We start from the raw sequence: 25,774 nt of genomic DNA, 5'->3' as shown, positions 1-25,774 counted from the left end.
AGGTGCTTGTCCAGAACATTCCCAGACACACATGAAAAAACAACAATGAAGAAAAATTTTTATGATGTATGTGATGGAAAGAAAATATACACCAAAAATCATGTAAATTGATAAAATAGTTTTATTTTTTATAAAAAAAAATCATGTTTAAGCAAATAACTTTTTCCAATATTCTCTCTTCCGTACATTAAGAATGGCTTTTCTAAAATCTTGCAAAAAGTTTAAATTATTTGGAGTTATCTTCTTTCTCCCTTCAGAGTTTTTTTTAAAGCTGGCATTGCGAGATTGTCACTCATAGTTTAGCTTTAAAATTTGATTTTCTTAGTTAAAAATAAATTACTTTTATATGATTTTTGGTGTACGACATTTTTGGTTGTACAGATTTGTCTTTATTTTTGTTTTTCCATGGGAGGAATTCTTGACAAGCACCAAATTTTGTCTCTATTAAAAAATTAGCTATTCAACATATATTTTTTAGAAACTATTGTTATTTGAAATAAATAAACAAAATTATAATTTGAAATTAAAAAAAAATGTTCAACATAAATTCTTTAGAAACTATTCTGTTATTAGAAATTAATAAACAAAATTATAATCTGTAAATTTAAAAAATTTAAAGTTATACATTTTTTAGATGAGGACAGATTGTTTATATTACTCGTATTGATCGGACTATTGTTCTCATCAACGTTTCGGTCGGTTTGGCCATCAATCATCCTCAGGCATGTTGGTTATTGTTTGGAAAAGGAAAGAGAAAAGTTACTAGCTCCGTAGATATTTTCGTATCCTTTGAGTTAATTTGTTTTAGGGCTATATTTCATAAAAAAAAAAAAAAAAATTGGTTGACGAAGAGAAGACAACTCTAATAAAGATTGACAAGAGATTATCTCCCTTGCATAGCAGAAATTTTAAGGGTGTACAATTTTTATTTTTTTTACAATTGGAGGCTTCCAAATGCTATTAATCTCTAGGGTTGGTCTGCTCAGTAATTTTTTTTTTTTTACCAGGTGGTCACCACTTATCAAGGCTCGGAAGCCACTCAGGGACAAGGGTTATTGCGTGTACAGTATGTTAGTGTTGAGATTGTATAAAGTGTCTTGCTTAAGGGAGCGGTTCATCAGGAATTTGTTTATGTTGGACTTGAAGTCAGGTGGGAAACAGGTAAACGGAACAGAGTTCCACAGGCGTGCACTTATAAGAAAGAAGCTTTGTTCATGGAATCTACGTTTTGGTTTTAGCACAGATAAAGAGTGGGGAAAATTTTTGATAGTGGCTTCAGCTAGACGGGTGTTTTTCGTGAAAGATTGGCGAGGGGGGACCAGGGATTGGAGCTCAGGCGAGCACTTGCCATGGAAGCAACGATAAAACAAAGATATGCTCGCAACGTCTCTCCTGCAAGGAAGAGAAAAGGGCATCCCCACTAAGCCACGAAGCCTATTTTGTACACTGTCAAGGCCGGATAGGTTGTTTTAAGCAGCTTCTGCCCAATTTTGCAGCAGTACTCCATCCTTGGACATACTTGGCTTTTATATAGATAGAGGATTGCTTCAACAGTGAGATATCTTCTGGAGCGGTAGAAGAAGGATCCCATGTGCTGCCTCCTTGAGTTGCATGACCTACCTTGCATCCCTGTCGACAAAATTAAAAAATATGCAGTCCATATGACAGAACAACATTCAAGAGTGATTTGACTCTCAAAAAACACCTAATATGAGTTAAGCCTCCGACCTAAAACTGACAAAAAACTGTGTATATGAAATTTAATGCAAACACAGAAAACTATACAAAGGTGAGACTTGTCAACACCTAAATGAAAGGTTAGAGGAACATCGTAAAGCCGTGATATGGGAAGGGGTTGAAAAGTCGGGACTAGCTGATCCCATGTCAAAAGAAAAAGAAACATACTTCCCTTTGTGGAATGAGGTTAAAATAATTGACAGGAATGCAAAGTGGAGGGTCAGGCGACTCAAGGAGGCAGCACATATGCTAAAAAAAGAAAAATTACTAAGGAGACCAAGCCTAGAGATTAATAACATTTGAAAGCCTCTAATTGTAGACAAAAAAAAAATTGTACATCCTTAAAATTTTGGCAATTGAGGGGAGATCTTTATCAAGTTAGAATTTGAAATTAAAAAAATTGTTCAGTATAAATTCTTTAGAAAATATTCTATTAGTAAATAATAAACAAAGTTATAATTTGAAAAAAAAATGTTCAATATAAATTCTTTAAAAACTATTCTGCTATTAGTAATTAATAAACAAAATTATAATTTGAAATTAAAAAAAAAAATTGTTCAATAGATATTCTGTAGAAACTATCCTGCTATTGGTAATTAATAAACAAAGTTATAAATTTGAAATTTAAAAAAAAAATTGTTGAATATAAATTCTTTAGAAACTATCTTACTATTGGCAATTAATAAAGAAATTTATAATTTGAAATTTTAAAAAAATTGTTCACTAGATATTCTTTAGAAACTATCCTGCTATTGGCAATTATTAAACAAAATTATAATTTGAAATTAAAAAAAAAATTGTTCAATTCGTCAGAAACTATTCTATTGGCAATTTATAAACAAAATCAATTTAGAATTGAAAAAAAAATTGTTCAATTCGTTAGAAAGACCTTAAACATTAAATGTTTCGTTATAAAAATAATCTTTATTTTAAAGTAACATGAAGCATATGTTATTCAGAGGAAGCAAATGTTCAGTGAATTTTACTTTTAATTTCTAACTTTTTTCTTCTCGTTAGAAAGGATTAAGTAATTCATGTTAATCCTCGGAGGTAATTTTGGGCCTTCTTTAGTTTCTCCAACATTGTTTTATGTTGTTCTACTTGTAACTGCAACAAATTTAATTGCTGTTGGTGAAAAGCGATACGACCTTCAAGAAACGAATCTGCCTCTTTATCTTTGGTCAAATTGTCTATCAAGAAATCATCCATTGACAGCAAATGAGAGGCAACATTTTTCTCTGATGTTAGCGCCTTATCAATAGAACTAGGCGTCGTGAGAATGTCTCCAGAAATTGTTATTGATTCTCTTTTGACTGGTGTTTTATTTAATTCAGACGGATCAACAGGGATTTTCGTTTCATCATCGGATGAATCAGCACTTTTTAATTTTTTTACATCGTCTGGATTTATAATCGATTTATATGGTGAAATTTCATACCACTTTTTGACGCAAGGATTTTGTTTTTCTTCTGACGATAGTGACGCTTTGCTCATTCTAAATGTATCAGAAGGGATTTTCATTTTATCAACGGATATATCCTTTTCTTTTAATTTTTGTATATACCCTGAATCTATAATGGATTTGTATTGAGAAACGTTGGACGACTTTTCACCACAAGGAACTTGTTTTTCTTCTGATGATTCTATTAATTTTGATTTGAGCGACGCTTCATTCAATTCAAATAGGCTAACTGAGTTTTTTATTTTATCATCGGATAAATCGTTTTCTTTTAACGTTTTTACATGTTCTGGATCTACAATTGATTTATATGGAACAGCTTCATACCACTTTTTGGCGGTAGGAATTTGCTTTTCCTCTGGCGATCCTATCGATTTGGACTTGAGCAGTGCTTTGTTCAATTCAAACAGACTAGCAGAGTTTTCAACTTTATCATCGGATGAACTGTTTTTGTTTAATTGTTTCATATATTCTGGATCTATAATCAATTTGGACGATGTTTCATACATATTTTTGGCACAAGGAATTTGCTTTTCTTCCGTGGTAGATAAAGTGAGAGAATAAGAAGACAAATCTGAATCTTCTAAGTCGACGGAAAATTCTGAGAGTTTTGACTTCTTGGCAACACTTGCAGAATTTTCACTAGGAATTTCATTTAAATCGTCAAAATTTGATTGTTGAGGGAGAAAAAAGAGACTATTAAGATTGGAATTTGTGGCGTCAAAAGGAAGCTTTCTTTCGTCTTCAGAGTTGATTGACAATGAAAAACAACTACTTATCACTAATTCATTATCTCCGCCTTTTTCTTTGGTCGTGGGGGTCATTGATTCAGTTTCTGAATTATATTTGGTTTTCATTTCATTATCAGCAGGAAAGGATGCTGTTGAAGATAAATGCTGATCAGAGAAATTGTGATCTTGACTGCCTCCTGATTCATTATCTAATAGTTCAGTTTTTATAATTATCTCCCCTTCATTAGAGTTCTTCTGTTTGGTTCCAATGTTAACAGGAAATGACATCACTGAAGACGTACAGGGACCAGACGAGTTACCACAGCTTTGATTGTCTCCTGATTTGTCATCAAGCGGTTCAGTTTTTATAGTTACCTTTTCTTCATTATTTATTGTTTTACCTTCTAATGATGGTCGTCTCTTAAGGAATCCAGTTTCATTTTCACTGTCCTTTTCCTCACTGGTTGATAGTGTTTCAGATCGGAAAAGATCAGTCTTTAACTCTTTACTATGAATCACATAATTATCACTTGGCAAATTAAAACCAGACAATTGACTTCCGGTATTTTCAGTTGCAGAAAAATCTGGAGTCTGTTTATTGCATTTATATTTGGAAGGAACCAGAAGTTTTCTCGGATGATCTTTGAATGGTTTATTATTTGTTGTTGGTTTGGCAAGAAAAATCTTGATACTCTCCAGAATTGAAGACGGATCGTAAACATTATTTTCCTTTGATGATACAGTTTTATTATCCTCAGAAGTCGTCGTTTTAATTTTCTCACAAGATTCCGTCATCAAATTTGAACCGTCTTCAGTTTTATTTTGCAGAGTTTTTGAAAGTTCCGTCGTCACCGCATTGTTTAAAAGTTCACCTAACAATGAGCTTGAATCATCGCTTGGTTTCTCAACAATTTTAACCAAATTGATATTAGATGCCTGTACAACTGGGGAAATATGATCATTTTTCGTCATTTCTGGTTTCAAGTGGTTAGGCTGTTTAAACTTTTTTAATACACCCTTATTCATAGATAAAGGAATCTGGGATAGTTTTTCTTTGTTTTCTAAGTCTGTCTGTGTTAAAATTTTCTGTGGCAGCATTGACTGTGATCTATTTTGACTTTGGTCAGAAATATTTATATTACTATTGACCAATGTAGAAATCTGAATTGGAAGCTGAACAAATGTGCTTTTGGCCTTAATATCTTTCATAGATGATAGCTGGCCACCGGTCAAGTTAGGTACAATATGCTTTTCAGCAGGCCTTATAGAAACAGGCACAGTACCTGTAGATGTTGTCGTAGTAGTTGTTGCTGTGTAAGATATATTTATTCTTGCTGGTACAGTTGCTTGACCAGCTGACATGAGCACATATGTAACAGTATTGGCAGGCAAATTTGACTGACCAGGAATAGTCAACAAATTTGTTGGCTGGCCAGTGGCAGTCACCCAAGTTGTTGGTTGGCCAGTAGCAGTCACACAATTTGCTGGCTGGCCAGTAGAAGTCACCCAATTTGTTGGCTGGCCAAGTGTAGCCAAGCAATTTGTTGGTTGCAAAAGAGATTTATTTGGAGTCAATACGATTGGTATATTGCAATTAGTATTCAAGAAAGGGGAAAAAATAACTTTATTATTTGAACTTGGAATAGTTTTTGAAGAGATCGACATCTTGTCAGCTGAATTTGTCACGTTAGATGGCAATAATGAAGCAGAAGTGGGTACTATAACAGGTTTTTCCAGGTTTGAGCACTGCTTTTCAAGAAAGCTATTTTTCGCATTAGTGGGCTTTTCTATCAACAAAGTGTTCTTGTTTGCAAGTAACGTGTCAGAGATTGGCAGAGGAACATTATTTTCCAGTGCAGAATCAGTAAGCGGTTCTGATTTTATATGTTTTTCACTGGAGGGTTTTGCAGTTGATAAATTTTTATCTTTGCAAGGGTTTGGATTTGTAAGTTTGTTTTCAGCCTCGTTTTTTTTGCAAACTTTGTTTACGAATGTATTCTTCATAACAACCACATTTTTTCTCTTTCTTGTCAACCTGGAAAAAAAAGTAAACATTTTCTTTGAAATTTCTGAAAATAAAATAAAAAAACAACCAAAAAACAAAACAAAACAAAAAATAAAGTAAATATGTTTTTTCAAAGAAAGAGATAAAAAATGCCGAGGATGTGCCCTGCATGATATGAAAATTATATCATGCATGTGTAATTAGAATCCTAAAGACAGTTTGGTTTGGTTGTTTTTGTGTTATAAGGTATCAAACCTTTTCAGGTTATTTAATCCTGAATCCAGTAATTTTTGAAAAATTTTTATGCTTCAATTTTTTTAAATAATTAGGCACATATGTAGTTTAGGCTGTTAAGATAGCCTTCAATCCTCGCATGACTAAAAGGGACGGCTTTTAAAATTACACTGTTACATTATATATCCCCACATGATTAAAATTTAAATTGTTTATGAACGTGTATCTGTTTTTTAAGCACCTGAAGAAGATTTTTTTGTATTTTCAATAGTTTCATCATTTTAAAAGTTTTCAATTTAATTTGTTTCTGTGTTTTTTAATTCTTTTTCTTTTATTTTAAAAAAGGAATTTTAATTTCATTTGTTTTTGTATTTTTACTTTTTATCATTTCATTTTAAAAAAAAACTAAAAAAAACTTTCAATTTCATTTGTTTCTGTTTTTTTTTTTTTGTTTAATCCTTTTCTTTATTCAAATTGCTTTTCTTTTTTTTTAAAACATCTTATTCATTTTTATTTTTTTCTCCATTAAAATGAAAAACAATATTGTGGATTGCATATACAGTATTAAGGGAACTAAGAAAATGAAGTGAACTTTTTCTTATTTATCTAGTTTATTATTAAATAATAAGTTGCAGGAAATAATATAGGATTCTATTATAATGGAGGAATGTGACTACAAGTATGTGTAAAACCTACACGAGATAATGGCCAGCAGTCTGATCATAATTTATATACAGTGTTTGCTAAACTATAATGCTTTTTTACTTAGGGAAATAAGTGATGCTTTCTTTTATTAATATAGAGATAAAGAGTTGCACACAGCAGCTTCATTATGACTAGCGCTATGACAACAGAATATTCTTTTCATTGTTTTGACTCTCAAGTATATATCCGACACAGTTAATCAACCAAGAACCACATCACTCTATACAAAAACATATATCAACGGATACACACCAGAGAGTCAAAACAATGAAAAGAATATGCTGTTGTCATAGCCCAATTATGACTCATAATAAATAGCAACATTTGTGACGTCTGAAATTGTCCGTCTTATAGATCAGCAGTTTCCCCAAGAAAGGGTTCTTTCTTAGAAGGAAGCCACCTCCACATCCAACAGATATTGACATCGTTGTTCTGTTAGAATATTGGGATGCAGCAGAGCAAGAATAAATAAACAAATAGAGACGTTGCTCAGCGTACTATTGTTGATTGGATGAATTTCATCTGGGAAGAATGCAAACAGGAAATACTCGATCATTCCATGATGCTTTGTGGGATTGATGAAACAACAAAGAAACCTAAAGAGGTTGAAATTGATGAGTCATGTTTTTTAATAGAAAATACAACAAAGGATGTTTAAAAATGGGGTCTGGGTTTTTAGGGCTGTTGAACATAAGGTCGAACCTCTGAAATTTAATTGCTGTTGAAAAGAGGGACCGAGACACATTATTCCTAATTAATAAATCTTGGATCCTATCAGAGACAAAAATCTTATCTGTTCATGGTATTTGGTTTGATTGTTTCGTAAAAGAAAATTGCTGTTTTTTTATATATACATATATATATATATACACGTATAAATAAAATAAAATAAAATTTACTCTAGGATAGCGATTCAAAACTAACAAAAACAATAGAAAATAAACAAATAAATAAATGAAATAAACATGAAACGATCACACATATATGTATGTATGTATATATATGTGCATATATGTATGTACACATATATATATTTATATATAAACTAACAATAAAAAAAACAAAAACCACTAACCTAGTTTTAAAACAGATCCTTTCTTCGATAAAATGCATGCCCATTGGCTGATAGGAAGGGGCGCGGTGGATACTAGAAAGCTGATTGGCTAACTAAAATCTCAATAGAAGAGGAGCATATAAAAACGATAAACAACCACAGAATTCGCGCATAAGCCTGAGGAGTCCTAAAGTGGATGAAACGCCGAATATTCAGTGTAGCTTAATCGCCATATATATTTTATAAATTACCAACTAGCTCTACCTACGTATTGAGCACTTTTGAAGTAAATACTTAAAGTTTACGCATAAATCTATACTTTCGTATATTAATTTTATGTGAGTAAATTAAGTAGTTATACATATATATATATATACATATATATATACATATATATATACACTAGACAACCCATAACCCGTTGGGTCACTCAGTGTTGAGAAATTATAGCAACATTTAATAAATCCAATAAACGTGATTGATAAGAATGCTGGTTGTTGGCCCATTATATATATATATATATATATATATATATATATAATGTTTTTGTTTAACAAAGTTATAAAAACAAATGTTTCTTATATGGCTAAAGCTACCGATATATTATTTTTAACATAATTCCAGGCATATACTCAAAAAGCATATTTAAAAAAAAAAATCTGGAGTGAAAAATGCCATTTGTTGGGTTAGTGGAATAGTTTTTGTGAATAAAATTAACTACTTGCACTGCAAGTAGTAGGCCTGTTGGCTTGTTAAGCCTTATTCGGGAGATGTTATTTCATAATGAATAGACGTTCATTTTGTTTTAATAATAATAATAAAAGTTTTATAAAAGATAATCAAATGAACAATTCAAGACATATACACAATAAAATAGTTTCAAAGCAAACATAACATATAAAGTATTATTTTATATTTTAAACAATGGACAACAGAAAGTTTCAAGATATACACACCCAAAGAAAATTTAAAAAGATACATAACATATAAAGTGAAAAATCCATTTCTTTTACAAAACAAACAAAAGAACATTAATGGAAGGCATGCTTCCTCATAATACTAACTTAGAACATTTGTATTTACAATATTTTTCTCTTTCTCTCTGACTATTCAGGCGCTGCTCTCTCTCTTCAAATGTCTCTTCATTTCTGCTTTTCCTATCTCTTTCTCTCTGACTGCTTAGGCGTTCTTCTCGCTCCTCTAGTGTCTCTTCATTTCTATTTCGCCGATGTCTTTCTCTCTGACGGTTGAGGCGCTCTTCTCGATGCTCATCCGTCTCTCCATTTCTATTTCGCCTGCTTCTTTCTCTCTGACTGTTGAGGCGTTCTTCTCGATGCTCCTCCGTCTCTTCATTTCTATTTCGCTTGTCTCTTTCTCTCTGACTGCGGAGGCGCTCTTCTCGCTGGTCCTGTGTCTCTTCATTTCTATTTTTCTTCTGTCTTTCTCTCTGACTTCTTAGACGCTGCTGCCTTTCTTCCTGTGTTTCAGCATTTCTTCTTCGCCTGTCCCTTTCTCTTTGTCGTTGGAGGTGGATTTCTCTTTCTTCTTCAGTTTCAGTTCTTCTTCTTTTTGGTCTGCTTGGTCCTGCATCACAGCTTGGATTTTTATCAGCCACTTGTGGTCTTGTAACTTTGCGTTTAGGCATGATCTAAGGAGAAATACATTATTTCAATTTTCTTCTTCTTCATTAGTAGTAGTAGTAGTATTAGTAGTAGAGTAGTAGTAGGGAAAATACATGTCAACCAGTAGTAGTAATAGTAGGATAAGGAAGAGGTGGCGTAGTAGTAGTAACCTAGTCATATTTTTTTTAAATATATATTAATTTCTTTTATGTATTGTTTTTCACCCTTATTCCAGAAATCTACAGGGTTGTCATACCGGCCAACACAAATTATTGTACGGTGCTTGCCAGATATGGTATCCAACTTGAAATTATGGTACATGTTATGGTACACTGACTGCTAGTTAATTTTCATAAACAGGTTATTATTAAATTTAGTATTACACTAGACTACCCATAACTTGTTGGTTCAGTATGTTATATTAGCTATGGAATTAATGTATGAGCGTAATACTTGTGACGTAAAGAAAATAGTTTTTTGTGACATAACAGAAACATTTCTATGAAAGTATATTAAAATGAAAAAAGAATATAGATAGATTTCTATGAGTCATTCTGTTTATAATCTATATATATAAAAGGCAAAATGTGTGTGACCATTTCATGTATGTCTTCAAAAGGCTTTTCTCGCACACGCTCCTGGGGTCGTTACTATCGCTTAAAACTGTGTATATAGGTTCTAGATAATAATATGTAGGATTTGGGAACGCATGTAGCTTATAGATTTATTTACGTCGACTTTTACAAAATTATTGCTATTTTGGCTTCTCGCGTGTTGATTGGGCTTTTTAGTATAAATAAACTGAAACTAAACTCAAACAGACGTTCTCGGCATTGCGCCGGGAAAAACGTCCAGCGTGACTCTATTTGACCTTCTTAATTAGGTCAAATGGAAGCAGCAGAGTTAACTTTTATTGCGCACGCCTGATTTTATAGTTAAATAAATAATTTCAAACCTGTTTAACAGTGTCTGTCGCCGTGGCTCAATGGTTAACGTAGCACTTTTTTTTTTTTTCACATATTAATTTCCAACTCAAGGGTACGGGTTCGATTCTCATACTCACCTACCAAAACATTTTTTTATTATTATTTAACCCCCCCCCCCCGAGTTTTGATTTACCTCAAAACACCCGGGCATTGAATTATAAGTGGCTTGCCATACTTATAGGTAAATGTGCATACCATAATACTTAAGTTAAATTCAAATTTTGAAATATCTTTTAATTTAAACGTGAAAATAAATAATAATAATAATAAAAAATTGGGTCGCTGAAAACGTACACAGTACGGTAGGTCGATTTTGGAATGGTAACAGGCCTAGGGTTGGGAAAATTGCAATTTACCAGAAAAACATGACTTATTGATATCTTTTCCCTTTAATTTGTGTTTATATTTGAGGAAATGACTTTAAATGGGGAAATAATTTATGATTCTACTACGATCACGGTGTTATCAAACAATGTCAGCCGGTAAAATTTAAACCAGGCAATCCAGGCCTTACAACAAATAAATGCAATATTTAGATGTAAAACTATATTTTTTTTATGAGAAATATCCATTCCCGTCTTCTAAAAATAGTATAATAGTTAATAAAAAATGATATACTATAAAATATATATTTTAAAATACAAATTCCAATTTAAAAGAAACGGTGAAATTCCCATTTTAAATTTATGTTTGCATTGCATTATAAACATTAAAATAGATACGCTTACACTTTTAAGTTAGCTCAATGAAGTAATTTTTCAGGAAAGAGGAGCCGGCCAAAAGAAGATTAAAAAAAAAAAAATAACACAAATCAACTTTAATGCCAATCATTGGTCTGAATTAATTGAACCGGCATTTACAGAAAACATACTCTGAAGATGAACTTTTGAATTCACTGATGAAATTGGAATTAAGTTGAAGTTGCCAGATTTGCTCTCAGATTCGCAGTGTTGAAATGGCAGTTAAATTAACAAGCGAAGCTTCTGAATCAGTGTATGTTTGAAGCAAGACACAGGCATTAGGGTAGGTCGATTTTTCACTTTTTTTTTTTTTTTTTTTAAATCAACTCCACTAGCCCCAGGAAATTTGTGTAGTAGTATACCTAATACTCATACAAAAAATCAGATCTCTTACTTGCACCGTTATTTGAGGAAATAACATTAAAGATCATCTACATAAACAAATTGAAAGATCTTTGTTTTTTTTATATATTTTCCCTATAAATAGGTTAAAAAAAATTATTATTTGCAATATTTAAACCCCAAAATGTTATTTTGTTGCATTAAAATAAAATGAATAAGGTAAAACAGATAAAAGATAACTAGAATTTAAAAAATCTACCCCCCCCATTAGAACTGACAGCTCCCTCCAACATTCGTTTTTTTTTTTTTACTTCCTTAATGAAATCGGAATAGTGATAACATTTTTAAAGATTGAAAGAAATAATGTGTATCCTCTTGATTAACATATTGCATCAAATTGCTGTATGTAAGATCTCTTAGAAGCGAATGCAGGCATTGCAGGGGTGCAGGGTCGCAGGGAGGGCAGGCCTCATTTGACGACACAACACCTTTGCATATATGCCTGTTAGGGCAGGTCGATTTTGGAATGGTAACAGGCCTAAGTTGCAATTTACCAGAAAAACATGACTACTTGATATCTTTTCCCCTTAATTTGTGTTTATATTTGAGGAAATGACTTTAAATGGGGAAATGATTTATGATTCTACTACGATCACGGTGTTATCAAACAATGTCAGCCGGTAAAATTTAAACCAGGCATTACAACAAATAAATGCAATATTTAGACGTAAAACTATATTTTTTATGAGAAATATTCATGCCCTTCTTCTAAAAATAGAATAATAGTTAATAAAAAATGATATACTATAAAATATATATTTTAAAATACAAATTCCAATTTAAAAAAACGGTGAAATTCTCGCGATACGGAATTATCTCCCTTTGATATTGTTTATTTATTTGTTAACGTCTAAATATTGTCATTTAAACACGTGTAAAACATTTAAATACATTTCATTTTTAAATTACCATTTTTTTTATATGCATATTTAATAATAACTTGTAAGTTGTTTTCAAGTAAAAAATATTCAGATTTTCCGTTTGGCATTTTACTGAAAACGTAAATAAAGACACTTTTTTAATTAATAAATTTTGTTTTGATTCAGTGATTTCCACGTGGATTCATTCAGTTTTCTGTTTATATACAAGTTACACAATATTCTAATTACATGCATTTTTAAAAATTTTGGTATTTTTTTCTTTTAAATCTTAAAAAGTTTTGTAAATATATTAAAAAAAAATTTGCTCGCGAACATTCGGACATGTCTGCTATTTGACGTTTATACAACCAACCAAGGCCACGTTAAAAAACGACCCTGTCCCGTGGGGAGGCATAGTAAATAGGTACAACCAAACAACGCCAATATCAAGGTCGAACAATGGAAATGTGCGCGTATCTTTGTCGTCTGCTACCGGTGTATCTAATCTTTACTTGGTCCGCCGATTATTTTGTGCTAAATTTATAAAGCAAACTGACCCCTCCTCCAATTTTTTAAATAATTGTTTGTTTGTTGTTTAATTTTTCATAAAGTTTTTAGGGAACGGGGTTCAGTTACTTAAATAATGTAGTATCTCGTTTTCTTTTTTTCTTGGGTGATGTGATGTAGCAGCGGATGGTTTTAACTACGAAGTGTTCAATGTGTATTTATCTAGGCCAGAAATATACATATGCGCACGCATGAGAGAGAGAGAGAGAGAGAGAGAGAGAGAGAGAGAGAGAGACGAGGAAGGAAATGAACTGCTTCGTGCAAGTGTTTTTTTTTTTTTTTTTTTTAAAGCTAGGTACGTGCAAAATGAATGCCGATGCTCAAAATGTATAAACATTTCGACCCCTTCCTTTGCTTAAAAATTCACCAAAAATCAGGAATTAACAAATTTTAATGAAGTTCTCAATATTTATCAAATAATGATCACGGAATATAATGAACACATTATTTTTACTTAAATCTTAGTGGAAAATGCATTATTTTGTTGAAACAAAATACCTTTATTAAATTTATGATTTTCAGTAGTAAAAAAAAATGCATGGATTTATCTTTGCTTTTTTTTATGAAATTTGTAACAATTAAAAAAAAAAATTGTAACAATTAAAAAAAAAAAAAATTTTTTTCAAGAACATTTCGAAAAAGATCCTAAAGTCCGTATTAATGAATTCGACATAACTCGAAGAAAAATCAATTTCTCGAACTACCGATGATTCAGCATTGTTTATTTAATATTTTGGTAATCGTGAAGAAAGAGAGAGCCTGTTTCCTCCGTTCGACTATAGGTGGCGTTACTGTCTGTCCACCCAGTTACGGAAGCACAAAATGTATATAATGCCACCCTTGAAATAAAAATAAATGTTTTTGTTATATTTTAATTTTAAACATGGTTTTTTTTTGGGGGGGGTGCAAACATATTTAAGTTTTGTTTTTTGTTTTTTCAAACATATTTACGTTTTTTTTTGTTTGTTTTTGCAAGCATATTTAAGTTTTATTTTTCCAAACATTTACGTGTTGTTGCTTGTTTATTTTAAAACATTTACGGTTTTTTTTTGGGGGGGGGGGGGTTGCAAGCATAAACTAAATATTTTTGAAATATTTTTCTTTTTGAAAAGTTTGCTTATGCACTTATTGGTACCGCGCTATTTTTTAATAGTAGTTTCAAGTAAGATTCAAGTTTTACAATATCCTTTTTCAAATATATATATATATATATATATATATATATATATATATATATATAAATACTTGCAGAAAAGGTAAAATAAGTGCAGAAAAATTAAGAAAAAAGGGGGGGGGGTTCATAAAAAAGATAAAAGAAAAAACGTTGATTTTTTTTATTATCATAAGAGCGTAAAAAATACTCGCGGAAAAACGGTTGTACCCATAAATATGTTTAAAAGAAAAATATAGCAAAAACATAGTTTATGCTTGCAAAAAAAAAAAAAACGTAAATGTTTAAAAATAAACAAGCATCAAAACGTAAATGTTTGGAAAAATAAAACTTAAATATGTTTGCAAAAAAATAAAACTTAAATTTGTTTGCACAAAAAAAAAAAAAAGAAACATGTTTAAAATTAAAATATAACAAAAACATTTATTTTTATTTCAAGGGTGGCATTATATACATTTTGTACTTCCGTAACTGGGTGGACAGACAGTAAACGCCACCTATAGTCGAACGGAGGAAACAGGCTCTCTCTTTCTTCACGATTACCAATATTTTTATACACAAAATAATTATAATTGCAAAAAATATTTTTACTTTTTTTTTTTTTTTCAATTACAGGTTTCGCATAATTTTTATATTTACGATTCTAATATTTTCCTTGCTTGCATGAATGTACAACTTTCGGCGTAACATAATGTTTACATAATCTTGAAAAATAAAACTTTTTTTTTTTTTTTTTAATTTAAAAGCAGGGACATAGAAAAATAATTAAATTAAAAAAAATGGTAAAACTTAGACATAATAATAAATGTGTAGTAATTTCTTTTATTTTAATATTCATAAACAGTAAAACTTATAAAAAGTCGATAAAAATTCATGATCGTTTAGTTACTATGGCAACTAAAACATGTCCTTTGCTCATGCGTAGGGAGAAGTCAGTGTTTTTTTTATGGTGTTCGGCAAGGAACTCAAATTGTGACCAGTACCCAAAAGGGTTTTATTATAATTATATTTTCTTACACAGATTTTTCAATAGATGCCTTTACAATGATATTTTGATACATTACAACAAATGTTTTGGTTTTCAAATGGTGCTCGCACTTCTCGCCCAATTTAAATAATTATGAATATGTCATTTTCATTTTTAATAATAAAAATATATTTATATACGTTTCATGAAAAACTTTCCCGTTTTCATTAATTAAATTAAAACATTTTCAATTAAACAATTACGTATATATATATATATATTTTTTTTTTTCATTTTCTTTATTTACTTTTCTGGTGCTAATGCAGAGAGTGATCCGGCGGATCCGCACTATTGTTTAAATCATATTTCCACGTTTAATTAAAGTTTTATGTGTTTTTTTAATTCAATTGTACGGTTAAAGTACATAATAGTTACAAAACACCCTTCCTGAGGAAAGCCATTCTTAACATGGGGAGGAAGGCCCTTCCTCCCCATGTTAAGAATGGCTTTTTAAATAATAACGATATTATTTCAGCACGGATCACTTTCTGTATGAGTGCCACTTTTCTTTATAGTTATTTGCGGAAGTAATTAATATCTAGTTTATTTTTTTGTTATTTATTTATTACTTCGGTCATAGTTAAAAATACTGATTTATCCCTCTGATTCTAATGACAGATGTCCCCCCCCAAAAAAATGGCGTCATAATTTTCGGCGATAAACTGGAGAAGTACCAAAATTAAGCAAACGAACTTGACCGTTTTTTCGGAATAACAGAATGTTTTTAAACTGGTAAATTTGAATTAGAACGGAACGTTCTGCTTCTTGGTGAATGCCCTAGAGGGCATTCACCAAGAAGCAGAACGAGCAGCTTTCATTTTTGAAAGTAAACAAATGCACGCGAAACATGAAGATTTCTTAGAACTGCACTGCAGTGCACGTGCACGCCTGTGGAACTCTGTTCCGTCTGCCTGCTTCCCACCGGACTACAGTCTTCAAGTCCAATGTTAACAAATTCCTAATGAACCGCCCCCTTAAGTAAACACTTCATCAAATCTCCACACTAACGTAATGTACTTGCAATAACCCTTATCCCTGAGTGGCTTCCGGGCCTTGATAAGTGGTGATCACTGTGTAAAAAAAACAAAAAAACAAAAAACATTTCAATGAAATGGTACTTTTTAGGTACGGGCAAAAATGGACAGGCAAAAATGGGGAACCTCGTTTTGAAAGCCGATTTATCATAATTTTTCTTGTAGGTTTCCGACTACTTTTTGATTGTATTTAAAAGATTAGAAACTAAAGTTAATTTCCAAAAGCAAAAAAATATTTGTACACGTGAAAAAAAAAAAAAAAAAAGTTATGAAAATGTTTTCACGGCGAGCTACCCAATTCAGCTAAATTTTGAAGTTAAATAAATTCATTGTAAAAATTCTTTAGAAGATAAATATTAGTTTTCTGTGTCTATTTCAAAGATAATTAGTAAAGTCCTAAGATATTGAATTAAACAGTAGTAGTAGTAGTAGTAGTAGTAATAATAATAAACAACAACAACACCTTGTTTGTACAAAACATAAATTAACTAGCCTAAAACCGAGTGATTCTTACTGTGTTAAAGAGAGAATAAGACGCCATCTTGAATTTTCCAATACATCGGTAAACACTGCATGTTTTTCGAGCTGAATAAACATGTTACATTGAATAAAAACACGAACAATATATCCAGTTTGGTAGAAAAGTAACTTATCTTGCCTTTGATAACATTTATTTGTTATATATTTGTTTTTTGACAACTTTTTCGAATCTATGTGTACAGTGATACAAACCCGAATATTTTTTATAATTATAATTTTTGTGTGTGAAAATATTAAATAAGCAATGCTTAATTCAATGGTAATATCGATAGTTCGAGAAATTCATTTTTCTCCGAGTTATATAGAATTTATTAATACGGATTTAGGGGCTTTTTTCGTAATGTTCCTATAAAAATTATTTTATTTTATTTTTATTGTTACAAATTACGATGCTTTATTTATATAAAAAAAGCAAAAATAAATTCTTGCGTTTTTTATTTACTACTAAAACCTTTAGTAAACAAAATAATACATTTCCACTCGGATTTAAATAAAAAATAATTACTTCATTATATTTCGCGATCATCATACTGAAAATTTCCTTAAAATTGGTTACTTTCCTGATTTTGGGTGATGTTTTTAAGTAAAGGGTGGGGGTCAAAATGTTTATACATTTTGAACATCGGCATTTATTTGCCCGTACCTAGTACTTGTACAGTTTAATTAAGACATTAAAAAATGAAAATATCGAAAAAAGGTTACATTGAACGTATCCGTTTTGGACTAAAGGTCTCAGAGAAAAATAAATAAATAAATAAATAATAATTTAATTTGATCCAGTAGTTTTTTTTTTTTTTTTTTTTTTTTTTTTTTTTTTTTTACGGCGGAAAAACACGTTCTGTGAGAGCGCGTTGAAGTCAGCCATTATGGAATTTGTTAAACACGCCACGGGGAGATAACTCCAGTTAAAGTGTAGACACTCCCTCCCCATCTTTAATACTAGCTTTTATTCCTAAAGATCGAACCTTTTGCTCGGTATGATAACAAATTGTTTTTCGATGTAAAAAAAAAATAGATGAAATTGAGTGATTTTTTTTTTTTTCGGAGAACTTCGTTCTATAACGAATACGCGCAATATAACCCTTTTCCGATATTTTTTCGATTTTTTTAATGTCTTGATTAAACTGTACAAGTACCCAATGAATATATAGTAGATAAAAAAAAAATTGAATATTTGGGTTTGTACTACTGTATACAGATTCGAAAAATTGTCAAAAAAACAAATTAATGTTATCAAAGGCAAGATAAGTTACTTTTCTACCAAACTGGATATATTTTTTGTGTTTTTGTTCAATGTAACATGTTGATTCAGCTCGAAAAATATACAGTGTTTACGGATGTATTGGAAAATTGAAAATGGCGCGCGACTCTCCCTTTAACACGGTAAGTTTGGGAAAAGGTGTTATAAATGAAAAACTAGACAAAATACTGTTAGAAACTCGCTCAATATATGTTACCGTGACATAGATTCGGTGGGGTTTTAATAGTATTTTATCTAGTTTTTTTAAATTTTATTTATGACACCTTTTCCCAAACTTACGATGTTAAAGAGAGAGTCGACCGCCATTTTTAATTTTCCTATACATCGGTACATACTGCATGTTTTTCGAGCTGAATAAACATGTTACACTGAATAAAAACACAAAAATATATCCAGTTTGGTAGAAAAGTAACTTATCTTGCCTTTGATAACATTTATTTGTTATATATTTGCGTTTTGATAACTTTTTCGAATCTATGTGTACAGTAATACAAACCCGAATATTTGTATTACTTATTTTGATCCGACTATTGTTTTCATCTTGAGTGTTATTTGTGCAACGTTTCAGTCAGTGTAGCCTCCGACCTTCGTCAAGCATCTTGGAAAAGAAAAGGAGAAAAGTTACTGGTCCACCACTACTACCAGTACCTTTTCTCCTTTCTTTTCCAAGATGCCTGACGAAATTGGTGGCTACGGAAACGTTGCAGAAATAACACTCAAGATAAGAACAATAATCCAACCAAAACAAGTAATGCAAACCATTTCAAAGCCATCATTTCCAAAATTCAGAACTTTAACTGAATGTGTATTTGAAAGTTAAGTTATAGGCGAGCAACGCGCACACAAACACAGATGGAGGCTCGAATAAAATCAATTGCGACGTTCTGATTGGATAATAAATTTATGAACGCTTTCGCACTTAATCGAGCGACGTTGCTGATTAGTTGAAATTAAAAAAGAAAAGAAACTTTGATATTGTTTTTTTTTCTTCTGTTATCTTTCAGACTTGATTAACTTTTTCTTTCCCATTCATTCAGTATTTTTTATGATATTTTTTTTTGTTTGAACATAGATTAAAATTAAGACAAGGTAATTTGTTTCGCTGGTTAAAGGAGAACATGATGATTTTGGTTTATTTGGTGATTTTAAAAACATGAATTGTCAGGAAAGCAATAAAAATCGAATGAACCGACTATGAACATCACCATGGCCTAGCGACGACTATAATCGTGGCTACCGTAATATGATGGCCTAGCGACAGCTATAATTTAGTCTGGTGACGTCATAAACATCGGTCTGTTGAAATTTGGTCACGTGTCTCATGATTAAACCGGAAGTTGGTTAAAAGTTTTGGAAGGTTAAATAAATTTAAACATGCCGTCGAGATGTATAGTTCCAGAATGCCGAGGTAACTACAAAAATGGACCAAAAGTTACCGTGTTTTCATTTCCCAAAAAGAAAGGAAATAATTTTCAAGTGGATTAATGCAATAAAAAGAAAGGATTTTACTCCATCTAAATATAGCAGAGTAAGTGTTAAAATGTTTGAGATATTTAAAAAAAAAACAAAAACAAAAATCAACAACAACAAAAAAAACGCCTTTTTTATTTAGTTTTTTAGAACGTATTTTAAAATAAATATGAAAGTATGTATATAAAAAATGAATTTTACATGTAATTTAAGTTATGTGATGAAATAGTAAATTATTATTTAGAAATTTATTTAAAATGGGGAGTATGGTGAAAATATTATGTACTTTCACCTAACAATGTAATAAAAGCGATATCGTAAAAACGGAATTTTTTGTTTAAATAATTCTAAATAAGAAAAATCATTTATCTTTTTTGGGGTTTGTATTACTGTACACATAGATTCGAAAAAGTTGTCAAAAAACAAATATATAACAAATAAATGTTATCAAAGGCAAGATAAGTTACTTTTCTACCAAACTGGATATAATTTTCGTGTTTTTATTCAATGTAACATGTTTATTCAGCTCGAAAAACATGCAGTGTTTACTGATGTAATGATGTATTGGAAAATTCAAAATGGCGGCCGACTCTCTCTTAAACACGGTAAGTTCGCGGAAAAGGTGTTATAAATAATAAACTAGACAAAATACTGTTAGAAATTCGCTCAATATATATTACCGTGACATAGGTTGACATATATTCGGTGTTTTTTTTAATAGTATTTTGTCTAGCTTATTATTTATAACACCTTTTCTCGAACTTAGCGAGTTTAAGAGAGAGTCGGCCGCCATTTTGAATTGTCTAATACATCGGTAAACACTGCATATTTTTCGAGCTGAATAAATATGTTACATTGAATAAAAACACAAAAATATATCCAGTTTGGTAGAAAAGTAACTTATCTTGCCTTTGATAACATTTATTTGTTATATATTTGTTTTTTGACAACTTTTTCGAATCTATGTGTACAGTAATACAAACCCCTTTATTTTTTACTGTGCAATATTTATATCAGCATGACATAGATGAAACTTTTTTTTTTAAATGTTTATGACCGTTTTTGTTATTCCAAAAGTTTATTAATAATTATTTGTGGTAAACCTGTAGGTGTGAGAATTTTGGAGAATATACTTCCAAAATAAACTATTAAAATTGTTTAAATAAATATTTTTTTATTTAAAAAAAAAAAAAAGTGTTTACAAAATGCCGGCAATAAAAAAAAATATTTCTAATTTTAAACAATTTTGGCGGAGGTTGAGAATCCTGCCAGTGCCACTTTCCCAACATCGCTAAAAACATGGCGGACGCCCTACGCGCACGTCACTGGAAGTAATTAACCCTCCCTCTGACACGTGACCGGAAGTTTGCGGCATATGTCTATTTGTTTTGATTTTACATACGTGTGAATGAATGAACGTATTGTCACCAAAACATACGAACCATTCTTTCATCTAATAATAAATTAGAAAAAAAAAAAAAAAAAAAAAACTTTTTCGTACTTGTGCAGTAGGTGTATCAGAATTTGGGGGGAATTTTTGACACCCCTAACAGAAAACTGCGAATAAAATATAGAAAACTCGTAATTTCTCTTTCTAAAGTGGGTTATTTATTTTCTTTATAGAATATACTTCCAAAATAAACTATTTAAGTTGTTTAAAAAATAATAGAAATATTATTTTTCATTTTTTAAAAACAGTGTTTACAAAGTGCGTTCAGGCAGCCATTTTTTTACGTAACGAAATCAATTGATTTTTACGAGTTGAAAATTTTTCAATTTTTAAACTTTAAAAATCTATCAATTTTTTTCTATTGGTTCAATTTTTACGGTTTTTTCAGGATGAATGTGAAATTTTATGCTCTTTCCAATAAACTGAATATAATATTTTAGACAAACGTTGTTTTATAAATCCCCCCTCATTTTGAAATGTCTATTAGAATTTTAATAATTAATTTTTGTGCGCAAGTTTTATATATCACAAATTGAAGATAAAACATCAATAAATAAAATAATCAAATTTAAAAACAAAGAACATTTATGTGCAAATTTACTTGTAAAGTCCAAAGTGTAAATCCTTTTTTTTTTTCGATAACCACGTTGTTTTCTTTTTTTTGTTTTTTTTAAGTGGAAGCTTATTTTTTGTTTAGAATTTTCCAGTCTATATTTTTCGGTCAGTGTATATTTTTATATTTAATTCCTGCTTTCCTTTTTTTTTCGATATAAAAAAAAAAAAAACGATACCGAATAATGCAGATTTATAGTATAATAAATCAAAAATTCAGGTATTTCTTTGAGATATTAAAAAAAAAAAATTACATTTACTCTGCTCGTTAATCTGTAATCCGTGTAAATCCAAAAATAAAAGATACCAGTTTTCACGTATAAAAACGCCACAAGTAAAAAAAAAAAAAAAAAAAAAAAAAAAAAAAAAAGGGACGATAAGTTAACTTATCGTCCTTTTAAAGGGAGATAACTGTTATCTCCCTTTGGTATTTATAAGTCTGGCAGAAAATCCATAAGGATTCTTTTAAACTGGTCGACACTGTCGCTAACCCACGTCCACGTTGTGTGTTAAGAATTTCAGTCTCTGGTTTCTTTTTGCAATTATTACAAATTTTATATATATCGGTATTTTGATTTATTATATATTGACTTCTGGCACGACTACGCAACTGTTTAGTGTTTCGTTTTATTTATATAGTTTTTGCATACCTCAGACTTATTTACTTGTCTTTAAAGAATTACGGCCAAATTGTGTTCATTGCCCACCCCCAATGTGGTCACAAAGTAGGTTCCCATTTGACGTTACATTATTATAGAAAAGTGACCCCCACTTTCTGACCACTAAAATTTCTTATCTTGGAAACTACGAGTTTCGTTTGCCGTATATATAAACTACGAGTTTCGTTTGCCGTATATATAAATGGTTATTTCCGTTTTCAGCACCCCCGAAAACCTTTAAAAGTGGAAAATTTGAAGGAATATAATCCCATATCGAGATTACTAACGTTTCTGAATTAGTGTTTTTTTACACTTATAGGCTTCTGTAGATATAACAAAGTGAGAATCTTCACATCCGGTTTCTTTAATGGACGATGTCGGTACGATTTATCCTGACATGTGGTTGAAAAATCCTTCCATTTAAAAAATACATGGATTATAATACATAAATATGAATAAATTCTCATACAGGAAGATTAAAAGAAAGCATATCTTAGTCATGGGGAACAGGTAAGTGATGTTTTGCCAGTTAAATAAATATCATAAGATTCAACTCGTGTTATTTGTTCGACATTCCGTGAAATTATAAGTGAAGAAATCCAAGGAAAAAATAAATAAAATTGTTTATTTCTCTATTAAAGCTTTTATGATATTAAAATTTGGTCTTTGCTCGTTTTATTGAAATAAAATTTACGGGTTTAAATTACATTTTCATATTGTTATAATCTGATAGACGTATAGGTGTCTATTCAAACAAATATTTGTTATGACGACTTGGCCAAAAATTCTGATACACCTACTTGTGCAGTTCTGCTAACGCGAGTATACAAACCATTCTTCACTTTCACCTAACAATTTAAAGAAAAATATTTTGTTTTTAAGTTCGTATTTATCGCGTTGATGAAACTGCGCTAGTATCAAATGTCTTTGGTTAGGAATAAAAGTATGGTGAAAACAATGTAAATAAATAAATTAGAAAAAAAACCCAACTTTTTGGTACTTGCAGTTGGTTTGTATTACTGTACACATAGATTCGAAAAAGTTGTCAAAAAACAAATATATAACAAATAAATGTTATCAAAGGCAAGATAAGTTACTTTTCTACCTAACTGGATATGTTTTTAGTGTTTTTATTCAATGTAACATGTTTTAGTCAGCTCGAAAAACAGTGTTTACCGATGTATTGGAAAATTTACAATGGCGGCCGACTCTCTCTATGACCCGGTAAGTTTGGGAAAAGGAGTTAAAAAAAAAAATTATGCAAAATACTGTTCAAAACCCACAGAATATATGTCACGGTAACATATACTGAGCGAGTTATTAACCATATGTTGTCTATTTTTTTTTTAATTAATAACTCCTTTTTCCAAACTTATCGTGTTAAAGAGAGAGTCAGCTGTCATTTTAAATTTTCCAATACATCGGTAAACATTCTATATTTTTCGAGCTGACTAAACATGTTACATTGAATAAAAACACTAAAAACATATCCAGTTAGGTAGAACAGTAACTTATCTTGCCTTTGATAACATTTATTTGTTATATATTTGTTTTTTTGACAACATTTTCAAATCTGTGTACAGTATGTGAAGTTGAAGTCCAATCTAAACAAATTCCAAGTCCAAGGGACAGGAAAGCGGTTCGATCAGTACACACACAGACACGGTGACACGCCACCAACACGAACCAGCATACACAATTACCAATTGGCCGTTCTTTCCTTCCGCCTTACCTTCCAAAACGACCTGAATTTAGAGTTGTCGAAGACCAACTGATTTGCATATATGCACAAGATTTTGCGAGAGTTTCCGAGATCATACCATTACAAAACGCCGTCGGCGCCATCTTGGAATTCTTTTCCTATCCTAGCTTCGCAGTGATGACAAAGCACACACGCATACCTAGGTCGTTTGAACGGTAAGCCCTCATTTTCACAGCTTTTGCCACACTCCCCCCTGATATCATTAACACAGAGGGGGCAGGCAGGCGGCGACCTCCTTCTTCGGGTGCTTCTACGGAGGGGCAGACAGGGAGCCTTGTCTTCAGTTGAGCTCCCGTCCGCGGTCTCGGGATCAGTGAACCGGAGGCTGCCAATTTCAGTGCTGTCGTCGTCCGATGAAGCCGGCGTATACCAGAATGATGGTCGTGGAACTCGTTTCACTTTAGTCACCGAGCGTCGGCTGCACCTGTGATGCCGATCGCAGGTCCCTGACGTGTCGGGGCACCCCATCAATCTGCACGGCTTGCGGGCTGATCACCTCGGTAACATGCCCGGTTCCATAGCGCGTGGTGCATCTGCCACGGGGTTCTTAACCCAGACAACGTCTCCCACTTTGATACTATCTCGTGTCGCCTCTGGCTCGGGTAGAGGGCTGGCCTCTAACCCTTTCACCCTGACATGGTACCGGTGCATCGCCTCAGCTGGCGTGGTAGAGGGCGAGATATCGTCCTTAGGGGTGACGTTGTACCAGTATAGTGCTTCAGGCATTGTACACCCCTTCCTAGCTGCAATGGTCTTGATGGCCCGGTGGTTCCGTTTCACGATCCCATTCCCACTAGGCACATGAGCGCACCGAAATCGTAGTCGTATACCCTAGCCGTCTGTGAACTGCTTGAACTGCCCGCTAGCAAAGGCGGTGCTGTTGTCGGTTAGTATTTCGGAAGGAAGGCCATGCTCAAGGAAGACACTTTCCAGTTCCTGGACAACGGCGGCCGCATCCTGTCGGCAAAGTGGCCGCCACAACGTAAACCTAGACGGTCCACAGTCAATCATCGTCAAAAAATCCCCGCCGTTGTGGTGGGTCACATCCACCGCGAGCCTGTCACAATTGTTCTTTACGCTCAGTTTTCCCTTCTTCCACCGGGCAGGCGCCGGATCAATCGACTTGCAGGTTTCACAACTCCTCACCACTGATTCTACCTCCTTCCTTGACACACAGGAGTTGACCAGTCTAGCGAAGTAGAGAGTTCGGTTTACACCGAGGTGCCCACTCTGGCAATGGACGTCAGCAACATGGTCTGGTTTGAATCGACGCCCCCACCGTGGCGCAGTTCACAGGTGCCGGTTCTTCCATTTCTTTCGGCAGGTCCAGCCAACGGCGCGGCACTCTGGTCAGCCGATTCGCGCGATTCTGACAGGACTGTACTAGCGTCACATCCACGACCAGGTTGTATTCCTTGATGGTTTCGGTTAGGGTAGCAAGCCGCCTCCGTATGAGCATTTCGCCTGATGCCTTCGTCGCTAATCGTGCCTTTCCACTCAAGTCATTGGTCGTCCACCGATACACACATGTGGAGTCTGTAACGATGTGCAGGACTCTGGCCTGCCACTGTAACGCCAGGTTGACTCCCTTCACTGTGGCATCGAGTTCAGCCAGGTTGATGTGCCTGGTGTCATTTTCTGGCCGAAGCCAGCAGGCATCTTCCACGATAGATCTGTTGACCGCCA

The 25,774-nt window shown here is 32.3% G+C and overlaps 2 protein-coding genes across 8 annotated transcripts in view; one reads left to right on the top strand and one right to left on the bottom strand.

Annotated features, from left to right (window-relative positions):
- Positions 1 to 2,641: 2,641 nt before the first annotated feature.
- On the bottom strand, positions 2,642 to 18,775 carry LOC145241339 (uncharacterized). 4 transcript variants are annotated; one of them, XM_080104185.1, is made up of 3 exons: positions 10,503 to 10,815; positions 8,990 to 9,573; positions 2,642 to 5,962 (listed from the first exon to the last, which is right to left on the bottom strand). In XM_080104185.1, the coding sequence occupies exons 2-3, from the start codon at positions 9,568 to 9,570 to the stop codon at positions 2,770 to 2,772; spliced, it is 3,774 nt and encodes a 1,257-aa protein (XP_079960311.1). In that variant the 5' UTR covers positions 9,571 to 9,573; positions 10,503 to 10,815; the 3' UTR covers positions 2,642 to 2,769. The 4 variants fall into 4 exon arrangements, with proteins under 4 accessions (XP_079960311.1, XP_079960313.1, XP_079960310.1 ...); XM_080104187.1 differs by lacking the exons at positions 8,990 to 9,573; positions 10,503 to 10,815 and adding an exon at positions 18,649 to 18,775; XM_080104184.1 differs by having other exon boundaries at positions 8,990 to 10,815.
- LOC145241341 (uncharacterized) overlaps positions 11,233 to 25,774 on the top strand; it is a 56,772-nt gene continuing 42,230 nt past the window's right edge. Inside the window, exon 1 of one of the 4 annotated variants that reach the window (XM_080104191.1) lies at positions 11,233 to 11,556. Coding sequence is in view for 2 of the 4 variants with exons in the window: in XM_080104188.1 (XP_079960314.1) it covers positions 19,556 to 19,663 (108 nt within the window). In the remaining 2 variants the exon portion in view is untranslated. Of the gene's footprint in view, positions 11,557 to 19,086; positions 19,664 to 25,774 lie in introns of those variants that run through there. The other 3 variants (XM_080104193.1, XM_080104188.1, XM_080104190.1) reach the window with 3 other exon arrangements.

Source organism: Euprymna scolopes, chromosome 20 (assembly GCF_053919585.1).
Source record: "Euprymna scolopes isolate OS-2025 chromosome 20, ASM5391958v1, whole genome shotgun sequence".
NCBI lineage: Eukaryota > Metazoa > Mollusca > Cephalopoda > Sepiida > Sepiolidae > Euprymna > Euprymna scolopes.
The sequence above is the reverse complement of the archived record's forward strand: the minus strand, read 5'-3'. Positions and strand labels throughout refer to the sequence as shown.